The following is a 15,800-nucleotide window of genomic DNA, read 5'->3' on the forward strand; positions in this document are numbered from 1 at the left end:
ATATATATAATCTTTGAGAATAATGTATAGTTACCCAAAATTATTGAACCATGTTTCTCTTAAAATGAGAAACCTTGTTAAACTTTTCACTTGCTAGTTTTTTATACAAGTATATTGTTGCAAAATTCTGCAAAAGAATTGATACCAAATGTTACTTGTAAGATTCATACTCCATTTTCTAAGTTTTAATCACTACTTTCACATATATTTGCATACTAGAGTATTATTTTGCATAGTCTTATTTTCTCTATTTTAAAAGGAAATTTATAATGATTTACATGTGGGCATGATATTGGTTGCTATTTTAAATGGCCTTTATCATATTTAGATACTGTCTTCCAAATCTAAATAATATAAACTTTCATCATGGGTTATCATTGGAACTTATCAAAATGTGAGAAAAATTCTGGTGATATTTATTAGGGCCGTATTTTAACCTTTTACTGTTACAATCCCTGCTTGGTCAAAGGGTTCCATTTTTAGTGGCATTTTATTTAGGATATTTGAAGTTTCATGAACTATTTACTAGGCTTCTTTGTGTTCTCCATGGCAGTTTTATCTCAAGGTTACAAACACACAAAATTAGTGAGATTCTTATCTTTACTCAAGAACCAAGAATTGAAAGATTAAAAAAAAAAAAAAACAAACAGCAGGCAACAAAATTATTTACATAGAAAAGCAAAAGAAATTCTTTATAGAAACTGTTAGAAATCAGTGTTTAACATATATTCATATTGTTATCCTACATAGTTTAAAATGAGTGAACTAAAGCAATGTGTCTTTAAAACAGATGAAGTTCTAAACCAATTGAGCAAAATATAGCAAGATGTAGAATAATACCATTTGTAAACATTTTAAAATCCAAAATTATGATATTTATGAATACATAATATGTGTGGCTTGAAAATACAAGTTCAAATATAATTTCTAAATCCATGATAACAGAATGAGACCAGGGAGGAGTATTCTTGGGTTCTTGATTGTATTCATAATCTTTTACCTCTTTTAATAGTTGCCAAAGGAGAGATGTAAACAACAATAAAATTCCAGAATTATAAACTGTTTATTGTTTCTGGTTATTCTTTAAGACTTATCTTTTAAACATCGTTCCTAAGATTTATTTAAAATTTCATAACTTTGTATATTTGGCAAATAAATATTGAGCACAAAAAATAAACTGGGCACTCCTCTTTCAGCTGCTCATTAAACATTTGTATCACAGCAAAGATCATTTCCCCACAGAGCTTGTGTTTTGGTGGGAGAGATAAACTAAAAGCAAATAGATATTGTAACATCAGAGAAGTGCTTGAAGAAAAATAAAATGGGGTAAAACCTCCATCCCAATTTTCTGGTGCTTCAGCTGTTCTAACAATAAAGTAGTTCCCTGGAGGGACTTGCTGAAAGATGATTGTTAATTAATTGTCATATTGCTTTCTTCTTTAAAAATCTTAATCAGACTTAATAATTTTCATATTTTTCTATTTCCTCGAACAAAACATCACATAGTGTCAATACCTCAGGTGGATTTTGGATCAATTTTGTATACCTCCTCTGTCATCTAAAAACTTTCTTTCCAGGATTTCTTTTTTTTGTTCTCTCATTATTGTTAGTGTCTTCCCATCCTATTTTGGATACCATATTGAATAGAGCTCAGCTAATACCCATAACCACAAACTTCCATAATTAAGAGATTTCCATGAGCATCTCTGAACTGCTTCAAAACAAATTTTCGACTCCCTCAGAATTTATTCAAAGGACTGTTTTAAAATATATATTTGAATACACAAATTTTTGCTGCAAATATAATATACTCCTGTGGCTATTATATTTCAAGAGAGAAATATATAGCTATGTATAATAGAAACTAGGCAAAGATCAATACTCAGAGAAAATATTCATGAGATTCATTATTAAAACCAAAAGAACAAACCTTTCAAAGACACTTTTCTGTTAAAGAATTCACCCCTCCTTGGCACCTACCCTTCTGTTCAATCCACAGCTTAGCTTTATACGGTCCACTAGGTGAGACGTGTCTATCTGATAGCCCCCTGGAAGTTACAGTACAGCATATACTCTCATTAAATGGTACCAATACCCACACCATCCATTTTTGCAACATGAAATCTTCAGTCTTAGGTTCTTTTGGTTGAAATATGTCTGAGTCATTTTCTCTGGAAATGTATAAAAATTTTCTGAGATCTTAAATCTTTGAAAATGACTTTGTTGCATTTACACATAAGAAAAAACTGGCTGGATTTAAAATTCTCCTTCTTCACTCTGTAGGCATCACTCCATTTCCTTCTGAATTTTGTTTGTAAGGAAAATTGCAGGCCAGCTGGAATCCTCTCCATTTTCTTGGTATTTATTAAATTTTGATAGGACATTTTACCATTTTTCTTTGAAACCTAATCATTTCATCTACTTGTACATTGGTTTAGTTTGTACTTTATTAATTTTTCTGAAATCAATTTGATTTTTTAAAAAATTGAAGATTTTCAATTCGAGAAATTTGCTTTGATTATGATTCCATTTTTTAATGCTCGCTTCTTCAGGAACAGCATTTCCAGAGAGATGCTGTTACCTTTTTCTTGTGTTTTAAATTTTTTCCAGAAGCCTCTTATTTTTACATTTGTTCATCCTTAAATTAGAGTATCTATTCTGATAGATTTTTCAGCACAGAAGCAGCCTGGATTGCCCTGCCTGCTTCTTAACTCTTTCTTACTAACAGAGTCTGACTCCACCTATCTGTACTAGTTTGCTCCCACTGCTGTACACTGGCTTCAGTGACTGGCAAGAAGAAAAAATATATCCTGAAGCTCTCTTCCTTCTAGATGCATCGTCCCCAAGTCTCCTCCTGCCTATAAAGCCTGATGGGAATGCACACTGCCACGTGGACATAACCCTTCTTATCCCACTTCTCCCTGATCATGGTTTTTACTAGTACTCATGATATATGAATGGTTTTTGGAAGAGAAACTGAGTCAGGCAAAATAGATAATACTAGATACATTAGAAATAGTCTTCAGATACTAGCAGGGTTGAAAATTTGGTTTTCAGATTTTTTTTCTTTTTTTTTCTTTTTGGTAACTGTCAAGTTTCCAATGATTGACCAAATCCACAAGCTACCTACTTCCTGAATCCTATTTTTTGGCAGCCTCTCCCACTGTATGGATCTCAAAAGACCTTTTAAGAAGCAGCTAAGTCTGTCAGTGAAAAAAAAAAAAATCCTTAAACTAAAATGAGACCTGTCATTGAATTCTGCTTAGATGGGGGACTTGTTCAACATGCTTAACCTCAACTTCCCTATGTCTGAAACAAGAGATTTTATCAAGATGTCATTTCCAAGTTTCCCTTGGAAATGACATTCTAAAATAATGTATTTTCAATCCTAAAATATTTCAAGTCAGGAAAGATAAACTTTTCAAAGGAATTCTAAAATAATACCTAACAAGCATAGTGACTGACTTTAAAGATTTGACACTTAACTCAAGTCTTATTAACTACTGATTAATTTTTCAGCAATAAGCTTCCACATACTATAGCCAGGGAGACCCATTCATATTAAAGCATCGAAAAAGTATTTAAGGATAAAGCTTGGAGAGCTATGAAACATAAATTCCAATGAGGCTAAGTTAATTCAAATATTTGGATGATTGCTATGGAGTTTAATATATAAAACGGGAAGTTTAAAATGTGATAATTGCAAATGTCAGCTAAATGTCATAAAAATATCGTAAGATATCTAGACACTGTCTAAAGCAGTTTATTTTTGATTTCTTGTCTATTAACTTCTGTCTATTAATTCAAGATTTTAAATTAAATAAAGGAAAATCCAGGCAGCTTTTTTTTCTCCCTTGATGTGGAAAAAAAAATGAAGTTATTCAATAAAGTTCATAACATAGTATACACAATATAAGTCATAGCTCCAAGATTAAATCTGTTTTGCTCTTTATTAAATTTAACAGGTAATAAACACCTGGACTGCAGTCTCACTGTCTGTAAAATGTGCTTAATACCATTTAATAACAAAGCAAGACCTTCTATGGAAAGCAGTTGGCACAGTGCCTGCTACATACAGGTGGTCAAATAGTGTAGCCATGGTTATCCCACGAATTCCTACAAATATATTTTAAGTATGGTAAAATGAAGACAATGAGCAAAGAACAGGGAAGAATTAGTAGGAAAGCATAACAAAGGATAAAAGGAAATAAATAGTGTAAGTCTCTTTCTGGCTTATTCACCTTCTACCATCTTTGATTTATAGAACTAATGACTTGTAGAATTAGACACAGAATCACTCATACCCAGGGTCCTGGAGCTAAATCTGGAGAAGCTGTAGGGCAGAGCTTTCAGTGACTCTGATATCAGAATAGTCATCTTCTATGGTGCCCAGAAAATGTCCATGAGAACAGATTGAAACCTCTTTGTCAGACGCTTATGCAATGTGGTTAACCTATAGAGGTCATTTGAGAAACTATGATATTTTAAAACACGCTGATTGAGAACTTGGAGATAATTATCAAATGTATTATATGGGTAATTATTATAAAATATTTACTGGATCAATTACCTAACAAAGTATACTAAAATTATGGTAGGTGAAAAATTCACTTTAAGGAGCTTATTCTATGCTCTATCAAAATCTGATAGTAATCAGGACCTTTTTATCTTCAAAAGATGCCCTTCTGAATGGACTTCAAATAAGCAGACAATTGGTTCCTTCAGCTTCCTGCCCTTTGCCAATGTTGACTTACATAAGCACTGCTCATTCTTGAAATACTCATGATCCAGTAATGTTGACAAAGGACACATTCTAGATACCCATATGGTGATTTCAGACATAGCTAGTCTAATTTTTATCGGCTTAAATAGAAAAGATTATAACAAGCATAGTTTCCAAGTTTTTACTGTATTCATTAAATTGTTAAATACATGAATAAAGAGCACCATAGATTTTCATATTTAGTAATTTGAGAAATATTAATCTTAGATATTAATCTTACATATTATTTTTATCCTAGCAAATAACTGTGTATATACTTCAAATTTCCTTTGTCCCATTTCATTTTTGTCCCAGGATGGTTGACACATTGCAACATACTCACATGCTGGATAATCATACTTCTCCAGATGGGAGGTAAAATGTATTGCATAGTCTAGCACACGTTGCTCATGTCTGACTGATTTAAACTTCTAAAAGTTTTAGCATCTGCAAAAGGATTACATGAACCCACTAAAATAAATGTACAGTTGTCAGTTTGCATAGTAATGGAGGACTGTAAAAAAAACTGCAGATGAAACAGCACAGCAATATCAATAAACTAAAAGGAAAAATTATGATTCTATCATGACCTTTAAAAACATCTTGTCAGAAACAAACACCAAATTTCTGTCAGTTATAAGTACACAGGGAAATTGAAATGTAGTAAAATTAATACACAGTGTACTATAGCTTAAATCATTAGAAACATTAGGAATTAAAGTGTTTTAATTTTACCAAGAGTGTTCTGAATGACACTTATTTTTCTTATTGTATAAGGAACAAGCAACTTCTCTGTGCCTTGGTGGGTTGTCATATTACTTCCTAAGTTTGGCATAGTTACCAACTTTCTATCCTTTCTGCTTTTGGTGTTATCTCTTTAGGTTTCTTGTTTTGTTTTTGTGGTGCTAGAGATCAAACTCGGGGCTTGGTGCATACTGAGCAAGTGCTCTACCACTGAGCTATGTCCTCATCTGTAACACATTCTCCAAGAGGCCTTTTAATTTTTTTTTTAATTTTTAAATTCTTTTTAGTTATACATGACAGTAGAATGTATTTTGACATATAATATACATATACATAGAGTATAATTTCCCATTTTTGTGGTTATACATGATGTGGAGTTATACTAGTTATTTATTCATATATGAACATAGGAAAGTTATATCTGATTCGTTCTACGGTCTTTCCCATCCCCGCCCCCCTTACCACCTTGCCATGTCCAATCCAGGGAACCTCTCCTTCTCCCTCCCTGCAACCTATTGAGTCAGCATCCACAAATCAGAACATCTGCCTTTGGTGTTTTGGGATTGGCTTATTTCACTTAGCATGATAGTTCTGAAAGGACTTTTAATGTAAGGATTTTCTATGACATCATATCTATTAGAATATCTTCATCTTGTCCCCATTTATGTCAGTGGACTCAATTCCACTAAGTTTTAGCTGCTATCTAGACACTCTGCAAGGATAACAGAGTCGAGTAATTTTTCAGGGTCAGTGATTTCTTCTATTAACTATTGATATTCTATACAAATTGCATCCTGACATTATTACTCTTTCTTTGTGGCACTTTGATCTTTTCTAGTCATTTCCCTCTTGCAATTATCCATGTTTATAAAATATATGGGTTTATTTTTAATTTTTTTTAGTTGTTGATGGACCCTTATTTTATTTATTTGTATGTGGTGCTGAGAATTAAACCCAGTGCCTCATGCATGCTAGGCAAGCGCGTTACCACTGAGCCACAACCACAGTCCCAGTATATGGGTTTATAACTGGGAAATAAGGTGTCAATACAACTATACACCTTGTCTGTATAAACTGCATAGACGTACAGTGACTAATCACTGTGATTGGTCACTGAAAATGCTCTCCTGTGATTTACATAATGCTTTTAGACCAAAGAACCAGGCTATGAAGTTTGTACCTTATTAACATATTTTGGTAACTGAAACTTAAAGTTTTTGTTGGAAGATATTTTAAAATGTAAGAGCTGAAGTTCAGGCATATAGAGAGACCTTGTAAAATGAAGATTTCTTCATATTAAATTAGCAAATATTTAATTGGCCACTTAATATATACTAATAGGATATAGTTAATTGTCTTAGAAGAAATACGGATTATTACAGTACTCTCTCCCCTTATTCATGGGGGATACATTCAACTCCTTCTGGTGAATGTCTGAATCTGGACAGCATTGAATCCTATGTATACCATATCTTCCTACACGTATCTATGATTAAGCTTAATTTTTAAATTAGGCACAGTAAGGTATTAATAATAATTCAAAATAGAACAGCTGTTATTATAGCATGGTATAATCATTATTTAAACCTTATGAACTGTTTTTTTCTGGAATTGTTGATCTAATATTTTTTGGATCACTGTAGACCACAGATGACTGAAACTGCAAAGTGAACCCATGGATAAGGGAACTCACTGGAGCTTATAATAGAAGTTTCCTGATGCTAGAGTACATGGCTAGGGAGGAAAATGTGCACAATCAACTACAACACTGGACATAAGATGGGTGCTAGAGAGAGGCCATGAAAGCACCAACACATAGTTAAAAAATGCAGTTCCAAACAGCATGATCCTTAACATTAAGAACAATGACCCATTAACTGGTTGATTTACTCATAACTGTCACAAAACTCTCAGACCTAATTCCACTCTTCAGGTAGTGGAAGCAGCCACTTCTCATAACTATATTTCTTTTAACTAAGCAGTAAACTTCACATTTTTGTTTTGGAAAAAGAACTGTGTATTTTGGAAGTCTAGTAAATGTTTCCACCCAGGAAGTTTCAGAAGTGTTCAGGTACTGCTGAGTACTAACTGAGACATTTACCATCCCAGTCCCCATGCAGCTCTCTGTATCTCTTCAGAAAAAAGCATACAGCATACATAGAATTTATAAGTAAAAAGCTACAAAGGAGCAAATTGGGGAAAACTTAACATTCTCTGTATTTAAAGGCTACACTTTAAAAGGGTTTTGTCACATTTTTTCCTCCAGTTCTGGGGATCGACCCCAAGGCCTTGTGTGTGCTGGCAAACTTTACCACTGAGCTATATATATCCCTAGGCCTTTAGGCACATTTATTTAGCTGTTCATTGTTTCATTTTTGTGATTTTTTTTTTTAAACTAAACTATGTTGATTAAATCTATAAAAGGGGTTCAGGGTGATATTTCCATACATTTTTACAGAGTATACTTATCAATTTCAACCACCCTACCTTCCCTCCACATACCCTTCACAACCTCTATTCTGTTTTGAGGTAGAATCCTTTGGGATTGCCCATATGAGAGAACATGTGGTAATTTTCTTTCTGTATCTGGTTATTTCATTTAAAATAATGTCCTTTACCTCCATCCATTTTGCTGCAAGTGACAGGTTTTACTTTTTCTTATGGCTGGATAAAACTCCATTTTGTATGTATACCACATTTTCTTTATCCATTCATCTGTTGATACACACCTAGGCTGATTCCACACCTTAGCTATTGTGAAACGTGCTGCAATAAGTATGGGCATGCAGGTGGCCCATTTGTATGATGATTTCATTTCCTTTGGATATCTACCCAGAACTGGGATAGTTGGATCATATGGTAGATATGTATTTAGTTTTTTGAAAATCCTCCATAATTTTCTCCATAATGGCTACACTGATTTACATTCCCAATAACAGGGTATAAGAGTTACTTTTTCTCCTCCTCCTCATCAGCCTTTTTTTAAAAATTTTGATATTACCATCCGACCCCAGTCAGGATGGCTATTCGTTGTAGTCTTGATTTTCATTTTTTATATAACATCTTGCTCCCATCTCTGTCTCCATTGATCTACCTTTCTGTCTTCCTCTCCTCTACTCCCCAGTCCCTGGAAAGCACCATTCTCAATTTGTAAGAGATCAATATTATAAAATTCCATGAGTGAAGTTATGCAGCACTTGTCTTTCTGTGTCTGGCTTATTTCACCTAACATAATGACCTCTCAATTCCATCCATGTTGCAAATTGCAGGATTTCATTTTTTATGGCTGAATGGTATTCCATGGTGTATATGTGCACCATATGTGCACTTTCTGTCCACTCAGCTGCTGAACACTTAGGTTGTCTCTATTTCCTGGCTATTGTGAATAGTGCTGCAGTGAACAGGGTTGTTCTGATGTCTTTTGGATGGATTAATTTCATTTCCTTTGGATGTATGGCCAATAATGGGATTTCTAGATTGTATTGTAGCTCTATTTTTAATTTAAGTAAACTCCATACTGTTTTTCATAATGACTCCCAATTTATATTTCTACCAAGTGCATAAAGGTTCCCTTCAAGTCATTACCAGTACTTGTTATCTTTTGTCTTTTTGATAAGTCACAAGATGTATGCATTTTCTGTTTGAAGGAATTTTCTTGCTATCCCTGATTTCAACAATAGTTTTAAAAAACTATTGAGAAAATACATTTGACCGGATTGATGTTTTATGACGGTGGCAGGGAGGGGCTTTTCCCATTTGGAGGTCCTTGAAAATCTGACATCTTTATTGTACTCAACTAAGGAAATTTTACAGATAAAAGAATTACAAAGTCATTGAGGAAAACTCTAGTCCCTTCAAAGATATAATATTATGGTTTAGATAACTATAATATTCATGGGGGTTTTACATAATTTTCACATATGGCATTATTCATGAATCTTTAAGGGATTAAAGTATTAAACACATTCCATTTATTGGGCAGTTATTATGGGCATATAATCCACATTTTTTAAAAAAAATCTTTTATCCTTATAATAATGCTTATATATATGTGGTTTTCTCACCATTTAAAAATAAGAAAATGAAAGTCCACAGAGTTTTAATTAAGTGTTAATGAGCAACAGAAAACATATTCAGGGGAGTCTTGTTCCATTGCCACAAGTCTTTGTACCATGTTACATAGTATGAGGCAATCAAGAATGTAATTAAAGATTTATAATTTAAAAATGAAAGAATTTAATAATACAGCTATTTGGACAGGGCTTCATAGAATATGGAAAATGTTCCAAACTTGCAGTTTAAAAAAAATTTAAAATAGTAGGTTTTGAAGAATGAGTTCAATGATAGCAGCAGGTACCAGCAGTGTGGATGGAATAAAAGGCATCCTAGTCAAAGGTTGGGTTTTAAGGTTTGATCCTCAGTATAGTGAGATGCAACTGTGAAGCTCTGCAGAAGAGAATGGGGTGAAAAGAAAGATCCATCTTTTATACAGGTGAGAGGATTTCTTAAAATCCCTGACTACAACCTCATGACTAGAAACTAAATTTTCATCAGCTCTAGGATGAGTTCAACTTTCTAGCATTTCCACTTGTCACTCCTGCATCTAAGCTCCATCCATACTAAATTCTTTGCAGTTTCTAGGACATACATTTCTGCTTTATGCATCTACATTTGTGTATATGCTATTTCTTCTGCTCCCTTTGTCTACAAGATGAATTCCAATTCAACCTTCAAAACCCTCCTTAGGCATGTCCCCCACTGTGGCAAAGCAGTGAATGTTCATATTTTAAGCCCTCCCTACTCCACCAAATATTAGCTCGTTGATCCTCAAAACACAAGACTATTGAGGAAATGCTAAAAGCATTTCTGTTAGGAGCAAATAAATGATATTAACTCCAATCAGGACATTAACTCCTGTCCCAACAGGAATCAAATGGCACACCCCAATTGGAAGAGAATTTAATAAAGGAACCAGGTACAAAAGCATGGGCAGGATATTAGACAGCCAGAAGGAAAAGTAGACTAACCTCCCTGTGACAAAAGTAAAAGGGGAACGGAAGAAGTTGCCAGGGTCAGAAAAGAGACTGTCACCTAACAACAGCTGCTGGAGGAAAATTTGTTTGCAGGATTCAGCCCGCAAAAGGGGACTCCCACAGGACACAGACTACACATCTGGCCAAAAAACTGGATGCTAGACTAGAGGGCATCACTGATTGTTCATACAGATTAGTCTGAGGGCAGAGAGCAGGATGGATAAGGTGGATAACAAATCTACCTACTTTTAACAATATCATGCATTATAACCATATAAGTGCAAGCCAATAAAATCAGCCAAAGCAAGCAAGACCAGCTAATTGTTTTTTATTATACCCACATACCCTTAAGGACTAAGTGAAAATCTTTCATTAAAAACTCAGTTGTCTTGATTAAAAAAAAATTAAGGTAGAAAATTATTAACTTTCTTATTATATGTTATAAAGAAAACTAGTCCATATAAAATGGGATAAAATACCTAGGACTAAATTTTTTTTAAAGCATGATAGGTACATTAAGAAATGTTTTCAATGTACACGAACAGACAAGCAAAAAGACTTGAATAATGGGAAGATGCACTTATTGTGTCCTTGAATAGGAAGACTCCATTTCCTAAGGATGTCATCAATCCAGCAATGTGGAACTATTCCAAAGATTACTATCAATTTTCTCTCAGGAACCCTGCTTTTTACAGAGTAGACACCCTCCTTACTAATATCATAGTTGGGCTTCCTACTGTTTTTGGTGATACTAGAAAATTTGAGTTTTATCAGTTTCTTCCACCTTCACACCTGAGCTTTCCGCATCTGTCCTAAATGCAAGCTAAAACAGTGCCTCTAAGAGAAGAGGAGTAAAGTGTGATCTTCTCTGGTATATACCTTTCCTCCTCCTCCGGGTGGTCTCCCTGGTGTTGGGAATGAAGGAAAAGGAAGACAACAGAAAATGGTATTTGAACTTTGATGGCAATCTTTAGTGACCAAAGGTTGTTATCCATTTGTCTTAGGTCATTGACTTTGGGAAAGATGTCCCTAAAGCAGCTGGTGTGAAACTCACTTCCAAATAGTTCCCGTAGGTTTTGATGGGCTCTCACAAGGCTGGACACTTGGCTACTTATTCCTTCTCAGCCTCTTGTAATGTTAGTACACCACAGTCCTCTGAGGTACTTGTCTCTGCTCCACCCAGCCTGGCCATCCCTGACAAGAACAGAGCCCACAATTGCCTTTTCCCTCCCTCATGTCCAGATCTAGCACATCAAGCCATCCCCCATACTTGGGAATTAAGGACTTCAGATGGTAGTCTGGGCACACTCAATGTGGTGGTTTTTTTTGTTGTTGTTGTTGTTGTTGTTGTTTTTAACCCAGTTGACTCTGCTCAAGTCAAATATCTAGGTAGTCATTTTGTTACAGGACCGGTTGTCTATCTGGCCTGCAATTTCAGTTTTCTCCCCTTCAGGAATAGGAACATTTCACCTTTTATTTCCCCGCCTTCCAGCAGAGAATAGCCAGCCCCTTTACTTATGCCCAGAATGACCATTTTATAATTTCAATCTATTATCAAATGGCTATGATGGGTAAAGGAGGCCCTAGAAGTGAACAGGCTCTTCCACAGGTTTCTGGCCCAAATCCTGATGATTTTCTGAAGTTAGAAATTTAAAAGACTTTCAGAATATTTTGTTTTCAGCTTTAGGAATTAACCATTTTGTGAGAATATTTTCTATGAAAATAAGATTCTTGTTAATCTCACACATTGCAAACAAGAATGTAAAGAGCTACAAACTAAAATTTTGTAACTTTGACAAATATATTCCACTCTTAGTATACTATGAATAATCTTGTATAAGTGAAAGATAATAATTCATGATAAATTGAAAACAAATGAAAAATGGTTAACTTGTAATATATTCATGTGTTTTAATATTAAATATTTGCAAACTTCTTTGATTTATTTTCAAGCATGTATATCCATTGAACATTTACTTTGTAGTTAGTGCTGTGACAGTCTCGGTCATAGAAAAGAATATGGCAACTTTAATTCTGAATAGAATGACCATCATAAATTAGGTGAAAAGATAAAAGGTAAGATTAATAATTACTGCATGTGCCTTGATTCATGGGGAAAAATGTGTATGTTCAAGGCTGGTGATCTCATTTTTCTAATGAGAAAACTAAGACTGAAGAATGTAGTAAATTATATAGGATCACAGAACCAGTAGTGACATAACTATGACTTGAATTCAAGTTTTATTTGACTCTAAATCACAAGTACTTTCCAATACAACATGTTTAACTCCGAATTAATCTTCACCAGCATAGAGTTGACTATTCTTATTGATGCCATATATACACATTGCAAATGTATCTATCATACATTTACCCTATTCCAATAACACTTCTGTATTTCGTCTTCCTGGACTACTGTGAGCTTCATGAAAGCAAGTGCTCTCCAGAGTCATCTTTGGGTCTCCACTACTCTGTCAAATCACAGAAAATTTTTTAAAAGAATGAAAGCAATGATGCATCCTTGTATATACGCAGTGACTACAACTTTATTAAGGTTCAGAGTAAGTCAACTGCAAGTTCATGTAACAGAAATAATGTGTCTTATAACTTTTGTAGACCCTATGAAATTTTAGCTCAATAGGCTAAGTATAATTATACCCAAACCTGTATAGAAAACAATTTTTATGATCTACTAATGGAAAGAACCATTTACGTCCAATAACATATTGTAACTCATGCACAGAACATAGATGTTCATTAAGTAGTCTAAAATTCCGGGCCGGTTAACTTTTGCTTACTCGCAGGTCGCTCCTCCAAAGATGCAGTGGGTCAGATATCTGTTCACGTGGATGTCACTGCAACCCCAGGAACTGGAGAGCATAAGGTCACTGTAAAAGGTATGGTTCATGTTCAGATAAATTAAACAGCCATAGCAATAACATGAAAATGTAATTTTTCTCATCTAATTTTAAATTATATATATATATATATATATATATATATAATTTTAAAATATAGGTCATGCTTAATTTCTTCAGAAAACCAAAACAATTATTTAAAACATCTGAATGGTTTAAATACACAGGTATCTAAATTTCCAAACGTTCCATGGTTGGTATTATGATTTTAATTAGAAATTAGTACTATGGTTTGCTTCATAACTTCTCAAAGCTAAATGTTAGGTTCTTACTATTCACATAATAGACTTATCAACTTATTTCTTTCTGTGATTTTTCAACAATTTTTTGAACTAATATATGGCTCAATCTATTAGTTTAGCATTGTAAAAGCAGTCTCAATGCTAGAATAATTTAAAAGGTGAAATTTGAGTTAGCATTTTACTCAATATACTCATGATCGAAACCACGGTATCCTGATATATTTTAAATTTGTTTTACATAATGCATCTTATAGACTGTAGCTATGTTTCTTTTAGAATATAATAGATAACTGGTAAGAATACAGATAAAAGGGCATGCATATAAAGTGTCTTTTGCATTCGCAATTCCAAGACATTTTCCTAATGATATTTTTAAACTTTTGCTTTGATAATAAGAACGTTCATTTGAAATTGTTTGCCTGAAATTAGGAAACACCTAAGTGTTTAAAGTGACTGGTTAAGTGTAGTTGGTATATCCATACAGTGGAATATATTTGCACTTGAAAAATAATGAAGTAAATGTTCATGATTCACTTTTAAAAATAAAGCTAATGTTTTTGTATTTAAATATTGTCAGTCTCTCTGAGAATTCAAATTGGAGTTTCATATATTTCCTATATATTTTTTGCATGATGAACATCTTAATTTTGATGTGAAAAACACCATGGTCTTACATAACAAGGAATGCTGACTTGTCATTAGTAACAGAAGCCATATCAGTTGTACCTAATTTTTCACCATGCCAGTGCCACATAGCTTAGAAATCCCTGTCAGGAGTGCATTTTGGAGAGTAAATTGTTTTTGCTTCAAGGTCACTATCAAATGAAACCACTTTTTTTAGAATAAAAATTCAGCATAATAACCACAGGGAGGAAGCTAAGTTTCCACACATTTATTTGCTAACACAATCCCTTCCCTTTTCCTTTTTGGATTTTAGTGATTGCTATTAATGACCTAAACTGGCAGACCTCAGCAATGTTCCGCCCCTTTGTGGAAGTTTGCCTACTGGGTCCCAACCTTGGAGACAAGAAGAGAAAACAAGGCACAAAGACAAAAAGCAACACATGGTCACCAAAGTACAATGAGACATTTCAGTTGTAAGTCATAAACCTTACTTATTTATTCAACCAGCCAATGGCTATTCTAAAGTAAAGCCTCTTGGTGTAAGTATTCTGTAGGTTGCAATGAAGAAAGCCCATCTAGTTCCCTTTGTTTAGTGACTGTGTATCAGGCAGTGTGTAGTTATGGGATACATGACAAAGACCTTCTGTTACACGTAAGCTATGGATAAAAAAACACCATATTTTTGTTTGTGATTTTTGTCATAGGGTAGTAAATACTATGCAGAGAACTTCGCAATAAGTACTATGGCTAGTTGCTAGTCAGGAAAGCTTCACTGAATCCTGAAATAACAGTCCTATAGGGAAGAGAATCCAGAGTGTTTCAGGCCAAGGGAAAGAGCTGATGCAAGGAGTCTAAAACAGAAGCAAGCATGGCATATTTAATAGGGTAGAGTGTCTCAGAGTGAGATGAGTTTAGAGAGGTATTGAGGGTGCAGGTGTCACTTCACAGAAGGGTTTGCAGTTGTCTCTCCATGAGAAGACCCTTTGGAGGGTTTTCAGATGAAGGGATGAATATTGAGTTTGTATCTTTAAATGATTATTCTGTTGTGTAAAGGAACGATTACAAGGAACTAAGAACAAACAGGTAAAGATAAATAAGAAGGTTATTGTGATTATTATAATGTTATCCCGGCAAGCAATAATATTGACTAATTCATGGTAGTAAAAAAAAAAAATGGAAAGAAAAGTTCTAGATACATGTTGGAATTATATTCTTGCATGAACTGGAGGTAGAAAGACATGTCATAGTCCCAGGAACATTCAATTTAAGATAATTCAGGATATGCTTACATAAAAAGGAATTTACAAACATGTGAGTACAGGGGACTGTAGACTACAGCGATGGGATTTGGGGCTCTCTCCACATCTTGAAGGGAGGAAACAAAGAGCCATTAGGACATTAGTAACACTGGGAAAGTAAAAGCTCCACGTGTCGTCAGCTGGGAGCAGCAACTTTCCATGGACAGAAATAGGTCTCA

The 15,800-nt window shown here is 34.2% G+C and overlaps 1 protein-coding gene and 1 long non-coding RNA gene across 5 annotated transcripts in view; one reads left to right on the forward strand and one right to left on the reverse strand.

Annotated features, from left to right (window-relative positions):
• Positions 1-15,800, forward strand: part of Unc13c (unc-13 homolog C) — a 601,300-nt gene that overhangs the window by 581,944 nt on the left and 3,556 nt on the right. For all 3 annotated transcript variants that reach the window (XM_058584813.1, XM_058584812.1, XM_058584814.1), the window contains 2 exons: positions 13,344-13,436; positions 14,637-14,796. In XM_058584813.1, coding sequence (XP_058440796.1) covers positions 13,344-13,436; positions 14,637-14,796 — 253 coding nt within the window. The remainder of the gene's footprint in view (positions 1-13,343; positions 13,437-14,636; positions 14,797-15,800) is intronic.
• The window catches only part of LOC124104632 (uncharacterized), a 39,246-nt gene continuing 31,567 nt past the window's right edge, over positions 8,122-15,800 (reverse strand). Inside the window, exons 3-4 of one of the 2 annotated variants that reach the window (XR_006855480.2) lie at positions 13,338-13,427; positions 8,122-9,952 (exon numbers count right to left, since the gene is read on the reverse strand). This is a non-coding gene — a long non-coding RNA (uncharacterized LOC124104632). Of the gene's footprint in view, positions 9,953-12,459; positions 13,011-13,337; positions 13,428-15,800 lie in introns of those variants that run through there. The other variant, XR_006855479.2, reaches the window with a different exon arrangement.

Source organism: Marmota monax, unplaced genomic scaffold (assembly GCF_021218885.2).
Source record: "Marmota monax isolate L192 unplaced genomic scaffold, Marmota_monax_Labrador192_F-V1.1 WCK01_AAM20220418_F8-fsc00001, whole genome shotgun sequence".
Classification (NCBI taxonomy): Eukaryota; Metazoa; Chordata; class Mammalia; order Rodentia; family Sciuridae; genus Marmota; species Marmota monax.